Genomic DNA, 26,194 nt, shown 5'->3' with positions numbered 1-26,194 from the left:
TAGAAGACCACTCCAATAGTCTTGGGAAGAGATAATATTATCTTAGTGGTGGTAATGGAGATGGAGAAAAACAGATAGACTTAAGAAATATTTACAAGAGGACTTCATCAAGTACTTCACTATAACCTCTATTAGAAATCAGAAGTTGGGTATGTCGGGGGGGGGGGGGGGGGTGGGGAAGATGTCAAGAATAAATCCCAAGAGGATCAGGTTTGGAAGGGAACATTATGAGTTTAGTTTTAGGCATTTTAGTTGAATATACCTAAGACATCCAAGTGAAATGGGTCTGAAGTCCATAGAAGTCTGGGCTAGAGATATAATTTAGCATACAGGTAATACTTGAAGCCATGAGAAGGCTGAAATTCCTACAGAAAGAACACAGAATAAGAGAATTTACTTAGTCTTGTAGAAAGTCAACATTTAGTAAGACTGAAAAGAAGAGGAGGAACCAGCAAATAACACTAAGTGGGAGGGAAACTATCAGAAACCAAGAGAAGCATGCAAGAAAAAGGATGAGATCACTAGAAATCACTGGATGCATTCAAATAGAAATAGTCAGAAATGGTTGGGGGCAGGGGAGGGGAGTGCTACATCAAGCAGCCTCACTGGTTCTTTTAGACCTGACCAAAAACTCCAGGAAGGAAAATTACCTGGTATTTTAATTGTCACAAATTAGCCCCAAGAGCATACGTAATGCAGTGTCAGGACACATTATTTTACTTCCTATCTTCAATGATACACTGGGCTTTGCACAGGTCCAACACAAGAGTTGTAGAAGTGTCAGTATAATTATGTCCAAGGAATGATTAGAAGGGCTGAAATGCTTCATTCAGGAAATAAAGCAGCAAAGAGAATGTCCTTCAGAGACCACTAAATGCCACAGCTATGAATTGTGTGCAGTATAACTATACTAACAATATAATAAACATGACAAGTATTTGTGTGTTTCAGGAACTGAGTAAAAGAGATCAGGAAAAGGATGGAGAGATCACTACCAGTATCACAACCCTGAGGTCTTTGATTCATTTCTAAAACAAAACAAACAAAAACCCAAAAATTATAGCCCAGATAGAAGACTTTCCTAAGTTCCACCATATGTGAAAAATAAATGTATACAGTACAGAATAAAGAAATCTCATGAAAACAAATCTTATAAAAGCAAGAGGTTTCCCAATATACATTGTTTTATTTCTGCTTCTCCAGGGTCAGTAAGGACTACCAAAATTCTTCAAGTCTTCCAAATAAAACAAGTTTTACTGTTATAGTTTATCTTTAGTTTGCCCTAGTCTTACAAGAAGAGCAAGAGGATCAAATCAACAGTGTTTACTGTGGAGTTTGGCCTGTAGGCATGGTAAAGGGGTAGGTAAAGGTGTGTCTTTTGAGGGAGGAAGTAAGGGCAACACCTTGCATTCTTGGAAGTGGAGGTGTAATTGACTCAACAGTGGGTGCAAGACTAGCACACAGGTATGTGCAGCAAAAGCCTGAAGTCAGTCTGATCCTACTCTCTTGTTCAAGCAAGTCAAGAATTTCTATTTTCTTACAACTCAACAGCGAAAAGATATATAACCCAATTTAAAAATTAGCATAGGACTTTTCTCCAAATAAGATGGCCAACAGCACATGAAAAGATGTTCAACCTCATTAGTCATTAGGGAATCCAAATAAAAATCACAATGAGATACTACTTTATCCCATTACAATGGCTATAATCAAAAATAGAAAATAAGTGTTGGCAAGATATGGAGAAATTAGAACCCTCCGATATTGCTAGTGGGAATATAAAATGACTAGAAACCCAGTGTACGAAATTTGTGCACTCGGGGTGGTGGGGGGGGGGGGGTCCCTCAGCCCGGCCTGCGCCCTCTCACAGTCCGGGAGCCCTTGGGGGATGTCCAACTGACAGCTTAAGCCTGCTCCCCACACATCCTTAGCGCTGCTGCGGAGGCGGGAGAGGCTCCCGCCACCACGGCTGCGCTCACCAGCCATAAGCCAGGCTTCTGGCTGAGAAGCACTCCCTGTGGGAATGCACTGACCAGCAGGGGGCAGCTCCCGAGTTAAGCATTTGCCCCTGGTGGTCAGTGCGCATCATAGCGATGGGTCATTCAGCTGTTCAGTCGATTTGCATATTAGCCTTTTATTATATAGGATGGTCTTTGGTTGATTACCTCCCACCCACCCACCCACCCACAATCAGGGCCAGGGAGGGATGCAGGAGGTTAGCCAGCCAGGGAGGAACTGCAGGAGGGCTCCAGGGCATGTCTGGCCCGTCTCAGTCCCAATCGGCCAGAACCCATCAGCAAACTAACCTACTGGTCAGAGAGTCTGCCCCCTGGTGGTCAGTGCATGTAATAGCAACTGGTCAACTGTCTGCCCCCTGGTAGTCAGTGCATGTCATAGCAAGCGGTTGAGTGGCCTTAGCATATCATTAGCATATCACACTCTGATTGGTTGAACTGATGACCAGACGATCGGGCACTTAGCATATTAGGCTTTTATTATATAGGATGCCAGCTGCTGTGGAAAAACAGTTTGGCAGTTACTCAAGAAGTTAAAAGATAAAATTACTATATGACCCACCAATTCCACTCCTACATATATATATCCAACAGAAATTAAAACAGGTGTTCAAACAAAAACTTGTAAATATGCATAGCAGGATTATTCATAATAGCCAAAATGTAGAAACAACCCCAATGTTCATCAACTGATGAGTAGATAAACAAAATGTGGTATATACATAGAATGGAATATTATCCTATCTAATAAGGAGGGAATATGCAAATTGACCATCAGGCCATAACAAGATGGCTGCGCCCACAGCAGAGGCAGGGATCCGATAACACAAGATGGCTGTGCCCACAGCGGAGGCTGAGTTCCCGTAACAAGCCTTAACAAGCAATCAGCAGGCTGCGTGGCGCTGGGCCGGGGCAGGGGACCTGAGGCTGCGCCCCCCGCCTGGTGGGGCTTGACAGGGGACCTCATGCCACGCCCCCCCGCCCGTGGGGCTTGACAGGGGACCTCAAGGTGCACCCCCCACCCCAGCACTGGGCCGGGGAACCTGAGGCCATGCCCCCACCAGGCGGGGCTTGACGAGGACCTCAAGGCATGCCCCCTGCCCTGGCCCGGGTAAGGGACCTCAGGCCATGCGTCCCCCGCCTGGTGGGGCTTGACGGGGGACCTCAGGCCGCACCCCCCACCCCGGCACTAGGTCAGGCAACCTGAGGCCGCGCCCCCCCCCACCTGGCGGGGCTTGACGGGGGTGGGGCCAGCCGGGTCTGGGTCTCGCGCGATTTTGAGGCGCATGTGAGTGGGCAGGGACTTGACTCTGGTTCCCGTGGTGCGCCCCAGACTCTGACAGGAGGAAGATTTTCATATGCATTTTATTAATTTTCTTTCATCTCTGACACTTCTATTATAGAGAAAGGGCAAATAGCAATATTAAAATATTTCCTCTAATTAATCCCCTTTTTAATGTGCACGAATTTTGTGCACTGGGTCACTAGTTCTGCTATAAAAAGGAATGAAGTACTGATACATGCTAAATAGTATGACACAGATGAACCTTGAAAACATTAACCTAAGTCAAAGAAGCCAGACACAAAAAGCCACACACTGGATGATCCATTTATATGAACATCCAAAATAGGCAAATCTATAGATACACAAAACAGATTAATGGATGCCAGGTGCTGGGGGAAAAGAGAAATGGGATTGGTTAACGGGTAAGGGGTTTCTTTGGGGGTTATAAAAATGTTCTAGAATCAGACATGGTGATGGCTGCACTAACACTGTGCATTTTACCTCAATTAAAAATCAAAAATAATTCCTATTCTTCTCAAAATGCTGCATCACAAAGGAGAAAAGATAGGACAGGAAATTCCTGTGTTTTAAAAACAGGCATGGCAAGTCAAGTTCCTAATGAATTATTTTCACAGCAAATCAATCTTTACTCCACCCAAACACTTAAAAGTAACACATACACAAATTGGCCAGGGTAAAATAAAATGACGTAATTAATTTCTGAAAATTAACTTTAAGTTATCAACAGAAGCCCTAAACATTCAGATTAATGAGTTAATAAGGCACTCTGGGAGAGCCAATGGACAAACAAGGGTAAGAAAACTTCTATGTGATTACAGTACTACTTTCCAATCGAGTAACATATTTATACAACTAAAAAAATAGAGATATGGCAACCGGAAACCCATAAAAGGACCTGGAGACAGTGAAAACAAACAAGAGCTCAAAGCCACCGTGAGCACAGATGAATGACTCATGGGCACCTCCTGTGCTGATTTGTATAGGTTAGCAGAGGGCAGAACGACAAATAGACTCCAATATCAAAGGGATAGTTATAAAGCTTTCAAAAAACCTCCCTTTCTTTTTATTAAGAAAAAGGAAAACGCATAGTTATACTGGTCAGTATCACCAAGAAACTGCTGTTCTCTAACTGTAAGCTAAACCTCTAGTCAGACAAGCAACCCAGGGTAGTTGCTCATGTCACTTGGAGTGTTCGTAGGGACACTGAGAGGTCAGATCACATCACCCAGTGACATTTCTCCATGCACGGTGATGCAGGGCTCATATCATGATGAAATCACTCTATAGACCAGACGTCACAGCTGCCACTTTTCCCTACCTCCACACCCACCCAAGTTACCATGGAACTGGTACAAACAGAATAAAGTTTAATATGCTATTGGCTCTGATCTAAGTAGCTGACATAACACCAATTAAGTTTATAATGACACTGGAGTAATAAAAGAGCACTTGGCACACTTCTCTTTGCAAACATGATGCAAGGCATGGTTTTCATTTTGCCCTTTCTTCAATTTCCAGATGCTAGGCCACTTAGAAGCCACTTATAATCTCTTTTCTTGAAGAGTTGGTGTTTAAGAAGCTTATCATTTTATAAGAAAAGAACCCCTAAAATTAGAGGGCCCAACCATGGCATAGGAATCCCCATTTCTGAGTAAAAGTGAATAACACAGTGGTTAGAACCTCGAATCTGGAATCCTGGATCGCACTCTGATCTTCCTCTCCTTCCTGACTGATCCTGTGAAATACACACGTGATCTCCATTTCTAAAGCATGGGCAGAGGTCACCAAGTTTATGAGATGGTTTCACCACAGAATCCATGGCTATTAGGAAATAAGAGCAGCAGATATCACTAACCTGCTGGCACTTGCATCCTTGAGCCCACTGACTAGCCCTACCAATGGCTAAATTTATGCTACAAATGGAAGGAGTCATCAGATCCGTTGGCCACATTTACATGGTATATACTGGAGCTATCTACAATGGATCCTTTAAATAACATACAGAAAGCTATATGTTTGCATAAAATACCCTACAGCAATTAAATGAGTAAACGATAGATAGATAGATAGATAGATAGATAGATAGATAGATAGACAGATAGACAGACAGACAGATAAAAAAGCCTGAGCAACTGTTATGACCCAACCACCAGCCAGTAGCTATTACACGCACTGAACCACCAGGGTCAGATGCTCAATACAGGAGCTGCCCCCTGGTGGTCAGTGCGCTCCCACAACCAACCTCCCACGGTCCCTCCCCACGGCCAGCTGGCCCTGACAGGCCTCCATCACTGGCCAGGCCGAGGGACCCCACCCATACACAAATTCATGCACCGGGCCTCTAGTATAGCGGTTGCCAACCAGTGGTCCGTGAGGTCCAAAAGGTTGGCAACCACTGCTCTAGTGTGTGTGTGTGTGTGTGTGTGTATATATATATATATATTTTAAATGTGAGCAGAGCTAAAAAAATAGCAACTTATTAAAAGATATGAACACAATGGTAAGATATGTACACATATAATACCTTAATAAAAAAACTTAAAAAAAAGATATGAACAATACAGGGGTGGGCAAAAGTAGGTTTATAGTTGTGAGTACATGAAACAGTTTATTCTTGGATTATTATTTATTACTGTATTAATATTATTATTGTTAACCTATTTTTGCCTACCCCTGTATAATGTCATTTGTTGAATATAAGATGCTATGAAACATGGAATGGAAAACTATATACCAAATACCTGTTAGTAATTGCTTTTGGTGAATGGGAATAAGATTGAGGTGAGTTTGAGAGGGATGTAACAAAGGAGACTTCAATTTCATTAGTATTGTTTTATTTAAAAAAAAAACAAATAAAAAAGAGTAAATATTACAAAATGATAGATTTGTTACCTCTAGTTTTTTTCCAACAAAACTTTATCTTATAAGCATTTGGTGGCATACGCTCAATCAGTAAATAGCTACTGAGCATCCACCATATGCAAAAAACAAAACCTGCACTTAGCAAGTATTTACCGTGTGCCAGGCACAGCATTGTGTGATTTACACGTATCACGTTACAAGGTAGATAGGTACTTTTTGTAAGGGAGAAATGCTCATCCTCCTCATCTCCAGTTTAAATTAGTTAGAGTCCCGGCCTCCTCAATCTACTCTCAGGAAGGCTTTTCTGATTAGTATGTTTGGGAAAAGGATCTGTAACTCAGCTCCTTCCACTCTACCAGGATCTGCCTTACTTACAGAAGGTACACATTTTCCTCATGAGTTTGACAGACAGGCTCTGCCTGCCACTGCAGAGAGAAACCTGTGGCTGTCCTGCACATCTAGAGATTTGTTGGGTAAGTTCATCAAATCTGTATGCCTAATTCTGGACTAGTATTAGAAACCATTATTATTGCTGCACACCTAAGCTACATCCTTCAGCCTAATCTTTATCAGTAATAAAGGTAAAATATGTAAAAATATTTATATCAATCTGCCTTTCAGTTGGTTCCACACTTAGGCAGGAGATAAAGCCGTTATTTACTGTCCCTCTCCATCAACATTGTTATTGCTGTTTTACAGAAGAGGATATTTAGGCTTAGAGACACTAAGTAATTTACCCAATTGGAAGTAAGTGGCAGAATCAGAGTTCAAATTCATATTCATTTGATTTCAGAATTCATATCCTTTCTAAATTAAATGTATTGGGTGACATTGATTAATAAGATTATATAGGTTTCAAATGTACATTTCTATGATACATGACCTGTATATTGCATTGTGCCCAACACCCAAAGTCAAATCATCTTCCATCACCATCTATTTGGCCCCCTTTATTGTCCGCGCCCCTTCCCTCTGGTAACCACAATACTGTTGTCTGTGTCTAAGAGTTTCAGTTTTATGTCCCACATATGAGTGAAATCCTATGGTTCTTAGCTTTTTCTAACTTATTTTGCTTAGCATGATATTCTCAAAGTCCATCCATGTTGTCACAAATGTCCATCAGATATACGTATGAAAAGATGCTCAACTACACTAGCCCTTAGGGAAATGCAAATCAAAACTACAATGAGATACCACCTCACACCTGTTAGAATGGCTATTATCAATAAGAAAAGTAATAACAAGTGTTGGAGAGGTTGTGGAGAAAAAGGACCCCTCATTCACTGCTGAATTCACCTCCCTGCTGTTCTCCCAACTTCTCAATTGTGCTCTCACCTCCAAGCTTTTATACTTGCTGTTCTCTCTGCTTGGAAACCTCTTCTGCCAAATATATACATGGTTTCTTGCTCTTCAGGCCTCTGCTCAAATATCACCTTATCAGATATACCTTCCCTGTCAACACTATATAAAAAAGCTTATACACTCCCATCATTCTCTGTCTCCTTACCCTGTGTTGTTTTTCTTTTTAGCACTCATCAATTATATTATTTGTTTATTATCTGTCTCCCCTCCCATCCTCCAGAATATATGCTCCAGGCCATCTGGGCCTTGGCTAATTTTGTCTTCACCGCCTATAACAGTGCATGGTACATAGTATGATAGACTGCAGGTTTCTTAATGCATAAGATTGAAAGTAAGAACAAAAAAGCCCACATAATTAGACACAACTCCAAAGCAATCTGTATAATCAAGACACCAACAAACGTTTAATAATGCTTTTTTAAAAAAATATGCATACCTTATTCCTGATCTTTCTAGCAATTATTATTGGCCAAAGCCTTAGGTAACGAACCTTGGAATTGTTTCGTTCTCCAAAGGAAGGAAAAATCAGTTATAAATGAAGAAGTTCAGCCTCTGATATTGAAAGCATCAAAGCTTAAAAATTTAGGCAATCAATATTTTATAATTCAGTTCAAAACTTGATCCAGTTTAAGGCTTCAACTATACCAGTGGTCGGCAAACTCATTAGTCAACAGAGCCAAATATCAACAGTACAATGATTGAAATTTCTTTTGAGAGCCGAATTTTTTAAACTTAAACTTCTCCTAACGCCACTTCTTCAAAATAGACTCTCCCAGGCCATGGTATTTTGTGAAAGAGCCACACTCAAGGGGCCAAAGAGCCGCATGTGGCTCGCGAGCCGCAGTTTGCCGACCATGGAACTATACTATCAGAAGTTTCTTCTTCCTCTTATGTTTTTCAGCACCACCTATCTTTCGTTTCCCTAGGATGCCTTCCCTAGAGAAGACAGTCTGCATTAATGAAGGCTTTGAATTGGAACGCCAAAGACAGTCCAGGATCTGAGCGGAAATTGATGTTTTTCTTTATAAATTTCTAGAGCTGATTAAACCTGACCAGAAATGATTCTTGTGCTACTTGTAAAGATCTAAAGGGCTACCATATATGTCATTCCACATGTCTGGCAGGACTGTATCATCTATAGGGCACAAATAATCTTGAACACTGTGTTATAAATTATACATTTGAGACCCTTTAGTAAAGTTAGAATGATTACTTCATTAAATTAGAGAGTAAGGAAGATTGGCAACTTAAGAAATATCTAAAAGTAAACATTCCCAAAGCCTGCAGTGTCCAAGTGCTCAGATATCAAAATTTTAGGTAAATATCACGATCATCATTAACATAGGCTTTTCCAAGACACACACACACTCCAAGAATCTCCAATAAAAGCAATCCATTTTTTCCTTAGGTACTGAAGTAGTCAGGTTCAGACCTCCCTCACCCAAAAAAATAAAATTGCACAAAAGAAAGGATTTCAGATAGGATGTCATATACAAACAATCAATATGCAACTTCAGAATATAAAAATCAGTAAGTCCTCAGGTGAGTCAACAAAGGATGTAGAACACCAGAAATATAACTGAAAATTTGCTACTAGTTTTCACACACTCCACCACTAGTAAATACATAGCAGGGTATAAAAAGGCATTTAAATTATTCCTTCAGTGAACTTCAACAGCTTTACAAACAAATACTAGATGGCTATCTCTGCTTTCCAGAAAGTTATTTCTATTATTAGGGAGAAGTTAAGGCACACAGAGGTCAAGAGCCAAATCCAAGTAGAGCTTTAGCTAGCAAAGTGTGTTAAAATAACATGCAGGTATACAAAGAGTGACATGTATTGTTAATTTTATCAAACAACCTGAATCTCTGAATACTGAGCTAGGGGAGAGTACTTAAATAGAACGATATCTTTATTCTCACACTAACTCCTCCATTTTTTAACCACCATCCTCTCCCTCTCATCCTCTCTCACAGGCACATTTCCACTGTCAAAGCCACATTAAAGGATGAGCAAAAGACCACAATCGCCTGGTTAATCTCTGACACAACCACAGATCAGAGCATGCTCCTTGAGTCCCACCTCTGGCTCCACAGTATAAGTGGATGTGGAGTTAGGGAAAAGTGAGAGCTCAAACAATGTTCTTGTCAGCACTTTAAACAAAAAATCCATTCAATGAGAATGGCACCATGTTCCTTTTGCCCTTTCTCCCTAGGAACTAAATTAAACAGATTACAGACAGTGGCAAGAGCTAGCCTTAGAACAGCCTCCCCCTTATTTGTTATTTTTAGCAATTTAGTCCGACAACGCCTGACAACGAAACATGCCTAGAATAGCTAAAAGGAGGGGGGATTATCAGATACCACCAGCAAAAAAACACCAGTCATCACTTCCTCCAAACCTAAGAAAGAATCATTTTCCATGTCTTTATAGCATCACACAGAGTTTGAGCTTTTAGAGTCTTATATAAAAACAGTACACATAAAACATCCCGGAAAACGATAATGCTTCCTGACCTGGAGTACTGTTCCACCCTCACATGTGTTTTCTTAAAAACAAAAGCAGAATAGAATGAAAAAATTGCTTTAACACAAAAGTTAGTAGTACAATGCGTCTGTGTCCATTTTGGAAAAATTCCTCACAAGAAGTTTGGATTAGAAGATATCTAGGGTTATGTACCCAAGAGAATGGCTTTATGAATAATTATGGAATTCTAATATTTTATTATACTGATGGCAGTCAAGAGATTTTTGTTTGAAAGCAAGACAAGGTGAGGTGAGAGAAACTACTCTAATTAACTGTAATTAGCCAAATAGCATCACTTATACACACTGTATTTATAAATGAAATAATGTAGTGAAATTTCTGAGAAATGAATAAAATGGTAAAATAAAAATTATAAAGCCCTATGTATAACTAGCTGCAACAAATTAAAATTCATAAAAATATATACTACAAAATTCAATAAGATATCATTTATAAAATGTCCATGTATACTCAAGAATTTAATAATTTACCAACATTTTCTGAACATTTTCTGCCACTATTCTAAGTATCACGTATTTTATAAGAGAGTATAGTTTGATAAAACACTACAAATAAATATAATAATGTCTTCTTAGGTATGTTATTTTAATTTATGTATGTGGAGTTAATAAGCTATTACACAACTCTATCCAAAATTACCTCTAAAACAGGTGATGCCTGAAATAAACTACCTTTAAGCCATCACATGCACATCTCTGAGGTTTCACTAATTTAAGCTACTACCAGAAAAATATCAAAGGAGATGCTGTCACCTTGTATTACATTTTAACTGGCAAAGCTGTAGGTAGACTAGTTTTATTTTAGCTTTAGAAATAGAATCCAATTAACTTTTTAAATTAAGGTAATGATCTGAACATGAAAGAGAACTGTTTTGTTTTATTTTGCCTCCCTCCATCTTTTCATTTGAAGGGGCATTATTGCTCCTAAAGTGGCAACTCATATAAGACCAAGGTTATAATAATAAACTTAATAGAAACTACCCTAGATAACTTCTAATCCAAACCTCTTGCTTTTACAAATTAGGACACTGAAGTTTAGAGTAGAGCGAGCCGGCTGCAAGTTTGACATGCTCGAGTAGAGCAAGGGCAGAACTCCTAACTCAACAGAAGGTATTTAAATAGGCATTTAGGGTACTGAATCTAGTAGACTTGGAGATCTCTATTAATTGTTCAAACATCAGTTTGGATCTTGTTTTTCTGAGCTGACAAGGACAGTGTGCTCATTAATACAGGTGTGGCCTTGTCCACATTGAGTACAGAACAATTCACTTCTTCTAGACAAGATCTATTACTTCAGGTTAGAGGTTAGAGGAGACCTGTGATTTATGGCTCAGAGTAAGAGTTGTAAGATCTCAGGTACAGTGTACTGATGAACTTCACCTTACCATCTAGTTATAAGAGCAGGGAGGCATGCAATAAATAAACATGAAAGAAAATTCAAAGTCTAACTCATCAAAAGCAATCATTCTCTAAACAGGCTAAAAATGACCAGAGGGACTCTCAAGCATGGGAGGAAGGGGGCTAAGGACAAATATTTATGGTAAGACAGAAAAGTATAGACCATATAAAGCATGCAGTATTGAAGGTTGAGGTCAACAACCCTCTGAAGCATTCAAAGGGATAGTCTGGTGTGGGCATAGACAAGTAGTCCAAGGAAGGGAATCAAGGATCCTGGGAATATATCCTGGAAGAAAAGAATAATCAAATCGAGATGCAAAAAACTGAACTCTGGACTACTTGGAATGCAAATCCTTCCTTTATCTTAATCAGAAAATGAAGGTGCACATCAGTGAACAGCAAAGGAGTGTGTGTGTGTAAAATCTCTGTAACATATTTTACAGAGAAATAAGAAAGACTGTCTAGGTAGTAGAGCAAATCTATTTGAATTATTTACATGTAAGTTCTCACCAGATCTGAAATATTTATAGTGCGGAAATTAAATGTATCATAGATAATGTACATTTGGGCAAATATCAGCATTTGGATCCTAACACATATACACTGACCAAGGCATTGATAATACAGGGGTGGACAAAAGTAGGTTTACAGTTGCGAGCACACAAAACACAGAGTTTATTCTTGTATTATTAATTACTGTATTATTTATTTGTACTACAAATGTGAACCTACTTGTGCCCACTCCTTGTAGAACCAATAAAGAATACTCAACCAGAAAAAGAGCATATGGGTTTTTTTGGACTCACGCCTATTCTCTGAAGGCCACAGAGGATTACATAGCTACATTAAGCCCTAAGACACCAGGATATAGAGAATATATATAGTTCACTATAAACTCTAGTTTCCAACCATTAGGCTCTGTTAGACTTAAGTCTTAAATAACTAAAAACTATTTTTAAAACATCCATTTTTATAAATGTTGAGAATGCAAATGAACTCCATAAAGAGATGAGTATTCATATCTGAAATCCCAATGTATGGGACAATAAGAGAAACTTCAACAAAGATTCCCCAAGTCTAAAAAACAGAAAAGAGATTAATTTACTAACTTGAAATTAGTTTTTTAAATTAAAAAAAAAAAAGACACTCAGTGGTAGCTAACTATCTAGCTGCTACTGAAGATGGGAAGTCATCAAGCTAATTTTTAGAGAAGAGACATGTAGACTTCTCTCCAGGACTCAAACTTTCCTGGGTTAAGGTGAGAGGATGTCTGAAAAAATAGCTCCCCTCAGCAAAGGCTCACAGTTTGTTAAACTGTGCAAACATTCTATGAGAACATCTTGACTTGTTAAGGATAAAAATGGACTGTCTGGAAAGATAAATCGTGATACATCTATATAATAGAATACCATATTAGCAATGCAAAATGAACAAATCACAGTCTCCAGTAACATGGATGCACTTCACAAACAAAAGAAGCAAGGCAAAAAATATACCTAGTGATTTTGTTCATATAAAGTTCAAAAACAGGCACCATTAAATTATACTATTTTGGGGATACACAGATAGGTAGTAATACTGTTTTTTAAAAAGGAAATAATTACACTGTTGAGTTTTCTGTACATAAAATTTTTCCTTAAAAAGAAAAAATTATCACAAAAGTTAGGGTAGTAGTTGGGAGGGGATCGGGCAGGGATAGCATTGTGATCAGGAAGGGAGGGGTGAGGAGGGGCTCTGGTGTCCTGCCAGTTTTTTATTTTGTGGCCTGAATGATTGTTACGGGTGTTTATTTTGTAATTATTGACTAAGCTATATGTATTTTAATCTATATTTCCATAAATACTATATTTCACTACAAAATAAATGAACTTTTCAATGGGTTTGAAACTTTAAGCTACGCAAGCAGATGAGCTATAGGGTTTAATTCTTGTTTAATGTATAAAAAACATTCTATCACTGGCTTTGCTCTCACCTGCTCTTCTCTCTTCATTGAAAACACAGACAAGAAAAAATGCCCATCATATCATAGTGTTCACTTAACATCACCTTCAAGGTGGCTCCCATCATATGAATAACAGAACCACCTCTAAAATAAAGTATCTTAGGGCAAAAACTGGACATCCATCCAAGTACCTACCAGTCACCACCCATGCTATGGAAAAAATGATGCTCAATAGGCAAAGTAAAATCTCAATCATGAGAACTCCTCCTAAACATTTTCTCATCAGTCTCAGAACTCAGCCAACTGCCAAGTGTCACAGGCACCTCCTATCCAGTTCTCTTGCCACTATTCTTCCTACTTTTTTTAGGAACCACTGTCTAATCAAAATTGTCATTTTTGTGAAAGAGTCAGGACTTGCACAGTTTCTTAGATTTTGCTTATGTCATGGGCTGGAGAGCTATTTCACAACCCCGGCTTCGTAACATTCTGCGTCAAAAGTGGCACTACGCAGGCCACAATGTCCTGAGTTTCCTTATTCTTATTTTTATTCTGTCACTGCTGAGCTAACCAGGGTGGTGAAACCATGTCAGAGACAGAGCGGAAGGAAAATGGTCAACCAGTATATGCATGTGCCTAAAATACAATGAGGGCTTTACTACAGGCAGACGAGCCTGAAGCAGAACCTGTTTGGCCCTTGCTCTGGAACAAGGGAGAGAACATAAGAGTATGGTGGACAAAATGTGTTCAAATACATCACTGAAAGCTTAGTTATCTCAAGGATTCCAAATATTTGAAATTCATAAGGCAAGGGGTCAAAAATTGAGTTCTAGCTCATTTGAATGCTGAATCTAAGTTTTCCTAACTGCAAAAGAAGTCCACAAGTTAATTATTTCTTTATTACCCCCCAAAAAGTGAGCAAAAATATAAGATGTATTTTTCACTCTATACTAGTATATCTCCTCAATCTATCAATAGGTTTTAATTCAACTTTAAGTAAAACTGCCCTTGACAGTTTGTTCAGTGTTTAGAGCATCAGCCCCTGGGACCGAAGGGTTACAGGTTTAATTGCCGGTCAAGGGCACGTACCTCACTTGCAGGCTCAATCCCCATCTCGATTCCCAGGTCTGGCTCTGGTCTGGCTCAAGCAGGAGGCAACCAATCACAACCAATCGATATGTCTCCCTCATTTTGATGTTTCTCTCTTTCTTTCACTCCCCCCTCTCCCCCTCTCCCCCTCTCTCTCCCTCCCTACCTACCTCCCTTCTCCCTCTCTTTCACTCTCTCTAAAAAAAATCAATGGGGCCCTGACCAGTTTGGCTCAGTGGCTAGAGCGTCAGCCTGCTGACTGAAGGGTCCCAGGTTCGATTCCAGTCAAGGGCATGTACCTTGGTTGCGGGCACATCCCAGTAGGGGGTGTGCAAGAGGCAGCCGATCAATGTTTCTCTCTCATCAATGTTTCTAACTCTCTATCCCTCTCCCTTCCTCTCTGTAAAAAAAAAAAAAAAAAAATCAATAAAATATAAAATAAAAATCAATGGGGAAAAATATCTTCAGATGAGGATAAAAAAATAAGTACAACTGAGTTTTCTCAAAAAAAAAAAAAAAAGATTTCTCTTTGTAGTATGCTGTACATTTCACAGAGAAAATTATTTTTACAAAGACTGATAAGACTCAGAGTCATAATTCCAAATCCCAATTATATTCATCTCATTTTAAAAAATTATGCTTTGTACTTTTCTAATAATAACATACTGTATTATGCAGTATATACTCAGCCATCTTCTTTAAAAAGTTATATTATCAATATTTTTAAAAATAGAAAATTCCCTCAATGACAAACAACATGGTTACTCTATCATATTAAAGGGACCATTTTATATTTTCTCTTGACTAGAATCAGCATAATTGATCTAATCACTATTAGGATGAAATGGTGATATTCCCTCCCAGAATTTGATCTATTATCTTTATAAAGGAAAGATAAAAATCTATTTAACATTATCATATTGTGAGTCTGTTATGAAAATATTTCCTAAACAATCCCACTTAAGTGATTATAGTCTGAAGAATAACCTTCCATGGGGTATTAAAATGTAAATATGGAGTTTTAAAAAGAAAAACAGTAAGACTAGCTTTCCAAGGTTAAAACAGGGCTTGTCTTTACCTTTCTAGTAAGTAATATAACTCCCTATCAAGGGTACATGAGGGCAGTGTTATAGTACCCCCAACTCTGCTCTGTAAGAGGAAAGAGACAGCAGGTAAGGCCACAAGTTGGTTGACAATGTAGGCACAGAACAAAAGAGTTATCAAAAGTTAGACAAATTCAAGAGAAATCAAGATGGCAGCATAGGTAAACACCTAAACTGCTGCCTCGCACAACAATTTCAAAACTACAACTAAAAGACAAAACGGACATCATCCAGAACCACAGAAAGGCTGGCTGAGTGGAAATTCTACAACTAGAAGGAAAGAGAAAAGCACACTGAGACTCAGAGGAGCTGCAGGAGGCAGAGGTACTGAGACGCGCACGCACGGAGAGGACTGGCAACTGACTGCACGGCTGGCTTTCTCAAGCGGGAGGGAGAAAAAAGCTCCTGACTGCGCTGAACTCCAGTTGCAGGCGAGACTATGGGGACCCAGACTCATACGGGGTGAAACTGGACTGTCAGGAACAAGAAAAGCACACTGAGACTCAGAGCAACTGCGGAAGGCAGAGGTACCGAGGTACACACAAAGAGAGGGCGGGCAACTGAGTATGCAGCTGGCTTTCTCAAGTGGGAGGGAGACAAAAGCTCCAAGTGCACTGAACTCCAGTTCTGGGCGAGACTCTGGGGACCCAGACTCATTCGAGGAGAAACTGGACTGTCTTGGCAGCAGGCGGAAATCAAGGGCGGCTTTCTCTCAGAGGTGCTTGCAGCGATTACTACGGGACACTGACACACAGGGGCCTATTAGGGCAGGGCTGACGGGAAACCAATGCTGTCTGCTCTGCCCTGAGACTCCGCCCCATCCAAGCTGAGCACAGAGCCTTTTGCAAGTCTTGTCTCATAAGGGTGTCTCCAGCACAGAAGTTCTCCCAGCGTAGACAGCTGATCCTCACAGCCAATTGGCCTCAAGGTCAATTCCTCCCAGTGATACCAACAACAATCAAGGCTTAACTACAAGACTGTGCACACAGCCCACAAAGGGGTGCACCAAGAGTGTCCACCTCAGGTAACTGGGGAGGCTGAGCCACTGGGCCCTATATGACACCTAGCACACAAAGCCACTCTATCAACTCAGGGAAGCAACCAAAATGCAGAGACAAAGAAACATCACAAATGAAAGAAATGGAGGAAAGCAAACGACTGGATATAGAGTTCAAAACCACGGTTATACGGTCTTTCAAGAATTTTCCAGAAAAGGCCAATAAATTTAGCGAGACCCTTGAGGATATGAAAAAGGACCAACTAGAAATTAAACATACACTGACTGAAATAAAAAAATATTATACAGAGATCTAACAGCAGACTAGAGGATCACAAGAATCAAGTCAAAGATTTCAATTACAAAGAAGCAAAAAACACTCAACAGGAAAAGCAAAAAGAAAAAAGAATCCAAAAATATGAAGACAATGTAAGGAGCCTCTGGGACAACTTCAAACATACCAACATCAGAATTATGTGGGTACCAGAGGAGAGAGAGAGCAAGATACTGAAAACCTATTTGATGAAATAATGACTGAAAACTTCCCCCACCTGGTGAAAGAAATAGACTTTCAAGTCCAGGAAGCACAGAGAACCCCAAACAAAAGGAATCCAAAGAGGTCCACACCAAGACACATCATAATTAAAATGCCAAGAGCAAAAGACAAAGAGAGAATATTAAAAGCAGCAAGAGAAAAACAGTTAGTTACCTACAAGGGAGCACCCATACAACTGTCAGCTGATTTCTCAACAGAAACTATACAGGCCAGGTGGGAGTGGCAAGAAATATTCAAAGTGATGAATAGCAAGAACCTACAATCAAGATTACTCTACCCAGCAAAGCTATCATTCAGAATTGAAGGTCAGACAAAGAGCTTCACAGATAAGAAAAAGCTAAAGGAGTTCATCACCACCAAACCAGTATTATATGAAATGCTGAAAGGTATTCTTTAAGAAGAGTAAGAAGAAGAAAAAGGTAAAGATAAAAATTATGAACAACAAATACATATATATCAACAAGTGAATCTAAAAATCAAGTGAATAAAACATCTGATGAACAGAATAAACTGGTGAATATAATAGAATCAGGGGCATAGAAAGGGAGTGGACTGACAATTCTTGGGGGAAAAGGGTGTGGGGGGTGCGGGAAGAGACTGGACAAAAATCGTACACCTATGGATGAGGACAGTGGGGGGGGGTAAGGACAGAGGGTGGGGTGGGAACCGGGTGGGGGGAGCTATGGGGGGAAAAAAGAGGAACAATTGTAATAACCTGAACAATAAAGATTTATTAAATTTAAAAAAAAAAGTTAAACAAATTCTAAGTAAGCTTTGCACTCATAAATAAAGACTAGGGGGAAAGATCTGGAGAGGGCAAACATAAAGGAACAGTAAAAACAGACGTGAATAAAAGGAAATCTATGAAGTACTCATGGAATAGGCTCTCAAATTAGAGAACCTAAATCAAAATCAGCACCAGGTCATAGAAAAGGAGGCATTCACATAGTAGGCCAAGTTTAATGCTTTGATCAGAAACTGGTTAGAGCGTTGTCCCAATACACCAAGGAACATATACAAGAATCAACCAATGAATGCACAGCTAAATGAAACAACGAATCAACATTTCTCTCTCTAAAATCTACACTAATAAAAGAGAAAGATGCAAATTGGCTGTACCTTCACGACGCCCACCAGCCAATCAGGAGTGAGTATGCAAATTAACCCAACAAAGATGGTGAGTTAATTTGCATACACAGGCGCTGAGCAGCTGGGGGCAGGATGCTTGTGTCATTGCCATGGTGACAATGCAGGCCTTCCACACCACCCCAGCCACTCCAGGCCTCTGGTCAGCGTAGGAAGGCAGAAAGGCAGCTCCGGGCCGGAGCGAAGGCAGAAAGGCGGCTCCAGCCGGAGCGAAGGCGGTGCCGGCAGCCAGGGGAAGGAAGGCCCATTCTTGCACGAATCTTTGTGCATCAGGCCTCTAGTCAATAAATAAAATTTAAAAGAAAAGAAAAAAGAAACTGGACCTATGGACTTAGACCAAAAACAACCTTACTCCTTCAGAGATGAATAATATGCTAAATAGAAACAGTCTGGCCCTTGTTTGCAGAGTTATGTATACACTGTACCTCCCCAATTTAAAATATATGGTTTTTATTGATTTTAGAGAAAGAGAAAGGGAGAGACAGAAACATTGATGAGAGAGAAACATCGATTGGCTGCCTTCTGCATGGCCCCCACCAGGGATTGGGCCAGAAATCCAGAAATCCGGGCATGTGCCCTGACTGGAACTTGAACCGGGACCTCTTGGTGCATGGGTTGACACTCAACCACTGAACCACACCAGCCAGGCATGCCTCCCCAATTGCAAGGAATCTGAGGGCAGAGATTAACAATGCTAATGATAACTAAATAGGATTAAGATAAAACAGGTTAGACTGGCAAGAAATACTGGGGCCCAGAAGAAGAGACTGCATATTTGAAAGAAGGAACAACAATTGGTATGCTTTGGGAAAAAACTATTTAGAGCTCTGAATCTATATCTAGTTTCACAAAGTAATAGGAAACCGTAATTGTAATTATTTCAACTAGTAATAGCTCAAATGCCCAAATTCCCACATTGCGCTATGAAAGTAGGGAGAAAAAGGAAAAAGCACCCAATTTAAAATTGAGGAATCAGAAAACGGTTCTCAAGAGAAATAGCCCTAAACTAAGATCTTAGAGATTAATAGATGGAGCTGGTTGGTGGTAAGGGCCGGAAGAAGTTCCCAGTTAGAGGGAACTACTTTTACAAAGACCTAGTAGAAACAAAGAAAGCACAGCAAGTTCTAAAAACAAAATATTTCTGCATGGCTGAAGAGTACAGTGTAAGAGAAAGCAGAGAAAATGAGAGAGATGAGAAAATTAATCGGAGTAATTTCATAAAGAAACTTAAAGGTATTTTAAGTTTGAACTTTTACTCTAAAAACAATGATGGGTTTTACAAAGAGGAGTGATATTGTGGCAGGATAGTAAGAAGCTAGGAAAATTCCTGGACAAGTGGAATGGGGAAACTGAGACAAGAAAATTAAACAAGGCCAAACAGTTTGTAGCCAACTTGTGAATCACAAGACTTTATCTTTCCCAACCAAGGGCACTTGAGAGCAAATGATTAATAACTCTCCTCCCGTCTGACAGAGAATACATAGCTTAAATCACCCTGGCCTGGAAAAATAAGAGAACAAAGATCCAATTAATGGCATTTGTGCCAGATAAACGTAAGAACAGATGAAGTCTGGGGGACAAATAACAAAAACCCCAAAAGCATATGTTTGGTTGGGATAAATGTTAGGCAGGAGAGATAGCTGCTAGGGCAGGAGGAAGGGAAAGGGGTTAAAGGGGGGAGTTTATCTCACCTACTGAACAAAGAAGTAAGCAGTCTTGGTACTTCCAAGATAAAATCACCCGATGTTCTCATAAATTCTGGGAAAAGCCACAACAATGTAAAAGGGGAACCTTGAAATCTAGTCCATCTGGCAAGGGAACCTTGAAACCTATGGGGAAAACTTGAACCCCTACCAGGTGTGGCATTCAAACTACCCGAGTTGCCCGCTTGTGCTTTATGCCTAGTGTATTCTTAATAAATCTGCTTGCTTTTTGCTTCCTTAATAAATTCACTTGCTTTGTTTCAACACTGCTTTCTGTCACTCATCTGAATTCTTTCTCGGGATTGTGACAAGAGCCAAGGAAGGGCCCAGCCAGCATGGCTCAGTGGTTGAGCTTCAACCTATGAACCAGGAGGTCATGGTTCGATTCCCGTTCGGGGCACATGCCCGGGTTGCTGGCTCGATCCTCAGTGTGAGGCATGCAGGAGGCAGCCAATCAATGATTCTCTCATCATTGATGTTTCTCTCTCTCTCTCTCCCTCTCCCTTCTTCTCTGAAATCAATAAAAATATTTTTTTAATTGAAAAAGAGCCAAGGAAGGATGAGGCCCTCACACTCATTCTAACCTAAATATGTTAAAAGGACTGAAAGGGAGAAAGCTGGAGATGGAAAAACCAGCTAAGAATCTACTATAGATGTGGGGGTAGCTGGTTTAAAGGTGGGAGGGGGGGGATTCCTAAAGAAAATACCCTTTAATAGAGAAAAGAGGAAAGAAATACTTAGAGATAATAAGAACTTTGCAGAATTGATGGAAGACACTAATCTGCAGATTCAGAAAACTCAACTTAATCCAAGTAGGACTAAGAAAAAAAAAATAAAAAGAATAAATTCATACCTACACATATCCCAGAGAAACTACAAAGCATTAAAGAAAGAGAGGGGGTCAATAGAGGGGGAAAGAGGAGGCATCTGTAATATTTTTAACAATAAAGATTTTTTTTTTTAAAGAAAGAAAAAGAGAGAACATTAAAAGTAGCCAGAGAGAAAATAAACAAAGGAACAACACTTAGACTGATAAATAACTTCTCAATAGCAACAATGGAAGCCAGAAGTCAGTGGAATGTTATCTTTAAAAAAGCTGAGATATTCCTAAACATATAAAGCAAAATGAAACATACCCTCTGAACTATGTGCACAGTAATAATGAGCACTTACAGCACCCAGATAATAGTCTCTAAATACCATTGCCCACAAAACTGAAAGACTGAGGAATTGATAAACACCATCATAGAGGGAGATTTGATACATCTCTCTAACTAAACTAAATAAGCGAAAGAAAATCTGAACACTATAATTACCAATGTTTGTGTGTATGAGTGCACATATGGGTGTGTACACATGCATATATTTCAGTCTGAAGTAACAAAGCTATAAAGGTATAGCAGTGGAAAAGTACAGGATTGTTTCAGGGATGACAGAGTACTAATACGGGTGATACTATTAACAATACATGATAGGGCAGTATTGGAGAGTATACAAAATGTAGAAGTGGGAATCATATAATAATTGAATGTTGATGTAATAAGGAACCTACAATGGTAGGCGAAATGGAAAACAAGAAATTAAATATAGCCCGGCCGGTATGACTCAGTGATTGAGCATCAAGCTATGAACCAGGAGATCACGGTTGAATTCCTAGTCAGGGCACATGCCCAGGTAGCAGGCTCGATCCCCATTAGGGGGGCATGCAGGAAGCAGCTGATCAATGATTCTCTCTCATCAATGACGTTTCTCTCTCTCTCTCTCTTTCTCTCCCCCCTCCTCTCTGAAATCACTTAAAAATTTTTTAAGCCCTAACCGGTTTGGCTCAGTGGATAGAGCGTCGGCCTGCGGACTGAAAGGTCCCAGGTTCGATTCCGGTCAAGGGCATGTACCTTGGTTGCGGGCACATCCCCAGTAGGAGGTGTGCAGAAGGCAGCTGATCGATGTTTCTCTCTCATCGATGTTTCTGACTATCTATCCCTCTCCCTTCCTCTCTGTAAAAAATCAATAAAATATATTTAAAAAAATAAAAAATAAAAATAAATAAAAAATTTTTAAATTTTATTACATATAAACTAGATTTATATTATTAAAGTGGAAAGATAAGTTATCAAATGATGAACAATATATACAGAATAATTACTCATTATTTTTTAAGTGTGTATATATGTGTATGAATGTGTTTATAAAATAAAGTTTGGAATGATACACACTACTGCAGAGGTGACATATGGTAGTGTGCAGGGAAGAGGGGAAGGTTGTATTTTCATTTTATCATTTGTTTTCTTTTCTGTTTTTCATATCTATAATGCACTTATATTGCTTTTATAATATAAATAACAGTAAAATGAAAGATTAAAGAGAAAATAACTTCCTAGGATAGAGGCTAGAGTTTAACTGCTAGTTTTTTACAGCTATAATTAGCATTTCAAACAGGTACCAACAAGCCAGCTAATCTACTTCTATTATCTGACGATATCAGGATACTTAACCAGTATGTGAGATTCTATGAAAGAAAACGTTCTAAATGTTTTCTAAAAATAAATTTCCTAATACTCATCAGAACTGAATAGTATGCTAAAATAATCATCTGTGGCGATTTTTCCTGGACAATTTTTTAAATTATAAAAGTTAACACATACTTGTTACAATTTATCCAACAGAGATCATAAGAGAATTATATACACATTATTTTGCATCTTGCTACTTATTCATCAGGACAATTTTTAGATATATTTACCTACAGTTGCAAAATCACATTTTTTATCTACATGAAACAGTTGTGATTGGAGTTAAGTAAGATACTTTTGTTTGAAAACCCTAGAGAATAAAAAATTCTACCTAGAACAGTTGGCTGACAAAAATGATAAAACAGGACACAATAACAACCTGATTACTGCAGGATAACAGTTTTTTCTTTTTTGTTTAGTTTGCTTATTTGTTTTTTTTTTCACAATACATCTTTCTAAACTACAAAACTATTATCAAGTTTAAATTATCATCAGTAGTCAAACAAAAATCAGCCTAAGTAACCTAAGACACTACATGCTCACCCAGGCCACGCCAAGTCAATGCCCCTGAGAAATCCCCAGAAGGCTAGGGGGTGTCTCACCAATTCAGCAGAGGGCTGAGTCAGATTCTGAACCACTGCCTCAAATGGTACTCACACAAATTAGATAAAGTGACCTATGAAGTCACTGTATCCACCCCATCTCAGGAAATCTTGTTCCCAAAGAAATAATAACCAATTTTTTGTCCAGTCCAACTTTTACTATAAAAAGAATACACCTTTCACCAAAGCCCAAGAAGAGTATCTCATCAAAAGTCTTAATGTATAAGGACATTTTAATAATAAACTTCAATTTTCCAAAGATTTACTAAGTTACTTTTACCTATACTAATCTTTTTCCCTACCTAAAAAATAATAATTTGTTTTCCTCATTGGAGCAATACCTTCAAATAGTTAATTAATTACAGCTTAATAATTGGTCCTTGTCTAGAACCCAATCTATGTTAAAGTAATTACAATGTGTAAAAGAGACATACTAGTATATCAAGATCCTTTAGTATTATCATTAGCCATGCTCAGGCCCTACCAGTACAACATGTAGTGGTTAAATATATGTTGTGTTATTTTTGTATTTTAAAAACAGATATATTCATTCAAAGGCAAAGGAGAAAATACACTCAGAATAACAGCATCCTATCTTCTTCAAAATTCCCTAGTTTCTAGAGACTTTTTTGTGTCTTATATACTGCCATTCATTTGACTGCTTCATAGCTCTAACACAATTAGGAAAAAATGAAATAATGGCATGACTTTAGCAGGCATACATTTAATATAACACAATGAGATAATTACTATTTTCTAAAAGTTGGCTACTTACTATCAATATTCACTCAAAACTTACTTCCAATTCTTTAATTTTTTCCTCTGCTATTTTCTGTTTCTCTAACAGCTGATTGTGAATTACCTCCTTGGACTGAAGAATAAACCTACAAAACACAAAAAAAGTTGAAGATTAAGCCACATGATGACCACTTTATTCATCAAAATCAACAAATATTAAACTAAGAAAGCTAAAGGAATAATCTCCCAATTTAGGACTAATAACATGCATTGTTACATTAATGTGACAAACTCCAAAAATCACCACAGGTTTAAACCTTCGTGGCAGAGAAGGAATAAAAGCTTAAAAGTAAATTTTGCCTTCTTATCTAAGAAGGGAATTAAATCAGGCTTCAAGTAAATTCATAAATAAAAGGCAAAAAAAACATAAAGGTATAAAAATCTATTACAGGCTAAGAGAAAAGTTAACAAACAATAAAAATCCCCCGTAATTTTTATTTTTCCAGTTATCTGTATCAACTTTTATCTAGATATTTTTAAACAATATTTATGAATTAGAACTCTCTCCGATCTTTTATTTTTTGTTGTAACAGCAGTAACTCATGACCTTTTAAAGTCACAATCAAGTACTGTGTTAGGATCAATGCATTAGTGTTTATATGAGTTTCTAACACAAAAAGCGTTGTATAAAGCCTAGTATCTTTTATTATTATTTCCAGAGTGTATAATACCTCTGAAAAGCTCAAAATGCACAAGTGGAAAATTTCAACTTTTTCCATTTTACAGTCAGACATATTATTTACAACAGATGAGGGTGGAAATATGGGGAAGCTTTAAAAATTAACACTGAATCTGTTTTGTGACTTTATGTTCATAATTCTTGCTGTAGGGAAAGGAAAAACAAATTACTTTATAGACTCAAGTAAGTGAACTGAAATACTTCCCTTCCACTGGAACTAAGGGAAAACCTCAACTACTCAAATCTCTTTTAGTATTGTCCTAAAACTAGGCTATGACAAATTTCAATTAAAGATTACAATTAATTAAGTGAACTGTTTCTTCTCTTTGTACATAAGAGTTTCTAACAAAGAACTAAACATCCTAGCTAATAAAAGAGTAATATGCAAATTGACCATCACTCCAACACACAAGATGGCCACCCCCATGTGGACACAAGATGGCTGCCACAAGATGGCCAGCAGGGGAGGGAAGTTGTGGGTGATCAGGCCAGCAGGGGAGGGCAGTTGGGAGGGACCAGGCCTGCAAGGGAGGGCAGTTGGGGGCGATCAGGCCTGCAGGGGAGGGCAGTTAGGGGTGACCGGGCTGGCAGAGGAGGGCAGTTGGAGGTGATCAGGCCTGCAGGGGAGGGCAGTTAGGGGTGACCAGGCCCGCAGAGGAGGGCAATTGGGGGAGATCAGGCCTGCAGGGGAGGGCAGTTGGGGGCGACCAGGCCTGCAGGGGAGGGCAGTTGGGGGGGACCAGGCCTGCAGGGGAGGGCAGTTTGGAGTGACCAGGCCAGCAGGAGAGGGTAGTTGGGGGGGACCAGGCCTGCAGGGGAGGGATGTTGGGGGAACCAAGCCTGCAGGGGAGTGGTTAGGGGGTGATCAGGCTGGCAGGCAGAAGCAGTTAGGGGCAGGCAGGCAGGCAGGCAGGCGAGCAGTTGGGAGTCAGCAGTCCTGGATTGTGACAGGGGTATCCGACTGCCTGTTTAGGCCCAATCCCACTGGACATCCCTCGAGGGGTCCCAGATTGGAGAGGGTGCAGGCTGGGCTGAGGGACACCCCCCCCCCCCGTGCACGATTTTGTGCACTGGGCCTCTAGTCTCTTAATAAAAAGCCAAGCCAAAACCGGTTTGGCTCAGTGGATAGAGCGTCGGCCTGCGGACTAAAGGGTCCCAGGTTCGATTCCGGTCAAGGGCATGTACCTTGGTTGCGGGCACATCCCCAGTGGGAGGTGTGCAGGAGGCAGCTGATCGATGTTTCTCTCTCATCGATGTTTCTAGCTCTCTATCCCTCTCCCTTCCTCTCTGTGAAATATCAATAAAATATATTAAAAAATAAATAAATAAATAAAAAGCCAAACAAGAAAACATATCAAAGTAGCAATATGCAGTTCCCTCTACCAACCTCACAAAAACACACTGTCTTGATAGGTTCTTAGCAAGAGGGTCTGTTATTATAGATATAAGACAAATAAAAACAAAAACGGCAATTCTCCCTTTGCCCAGACACCCCGCTCTTCTTCATGAATACACCTTGGCGCACACATTAATACAGTCCGTTGAACTTCTTTTTCACTCCACTAATTATTAAGTCTGTGTC

At 39.4% G+C, this 26,194-nt stretch overlaps 1 protein-coding gene across 3 annotated transcripts in view; it reads right to left on the bottom strand.

Moving 5' to 3' along the window:
• Window positions 1–26,194, bottom strand: part of PFDN1 (prefoldin subunit 1) — an 89,080-nt gene that overhangs the window by 40,971 nt on the left and 21,915 nt on the right. For all 3 annotated transcript variants that reach the window (XR_013960840.1, XR_013960841.1, XM_080672990.1), the window contains exon 3: window positions 23,935–24,019. Coding sequence is in view for 1 of the 3 variants with exons in the window: in XM_080672990.1 (XP_080529116.1) it covers window positions 23,935–24,019 (85 nt within the window). In the remaining 2 variants the exon portion in view is untranslated. The remainder of the gene's footprint in view (window positions 1–23,934; window positions 24,020–26,194) is intronic.

This window comes from Plecotus auritus (assembly GCF_963455305.1).
Source record: "Plecotus auritus genome assembly, chromosome: 6".
Lineage (NCBI taxonomy): Eukaryota > Metazoa > Chordata > Mammalia > Chiroptera > Vespertilionidae > Plecotus > Plecotus auritus.
The sequence above is the reverse complement of the archived record's forward strand: the minus strand, read 5'-3'. Positions and strand labels throughout refer to the sequence as shown.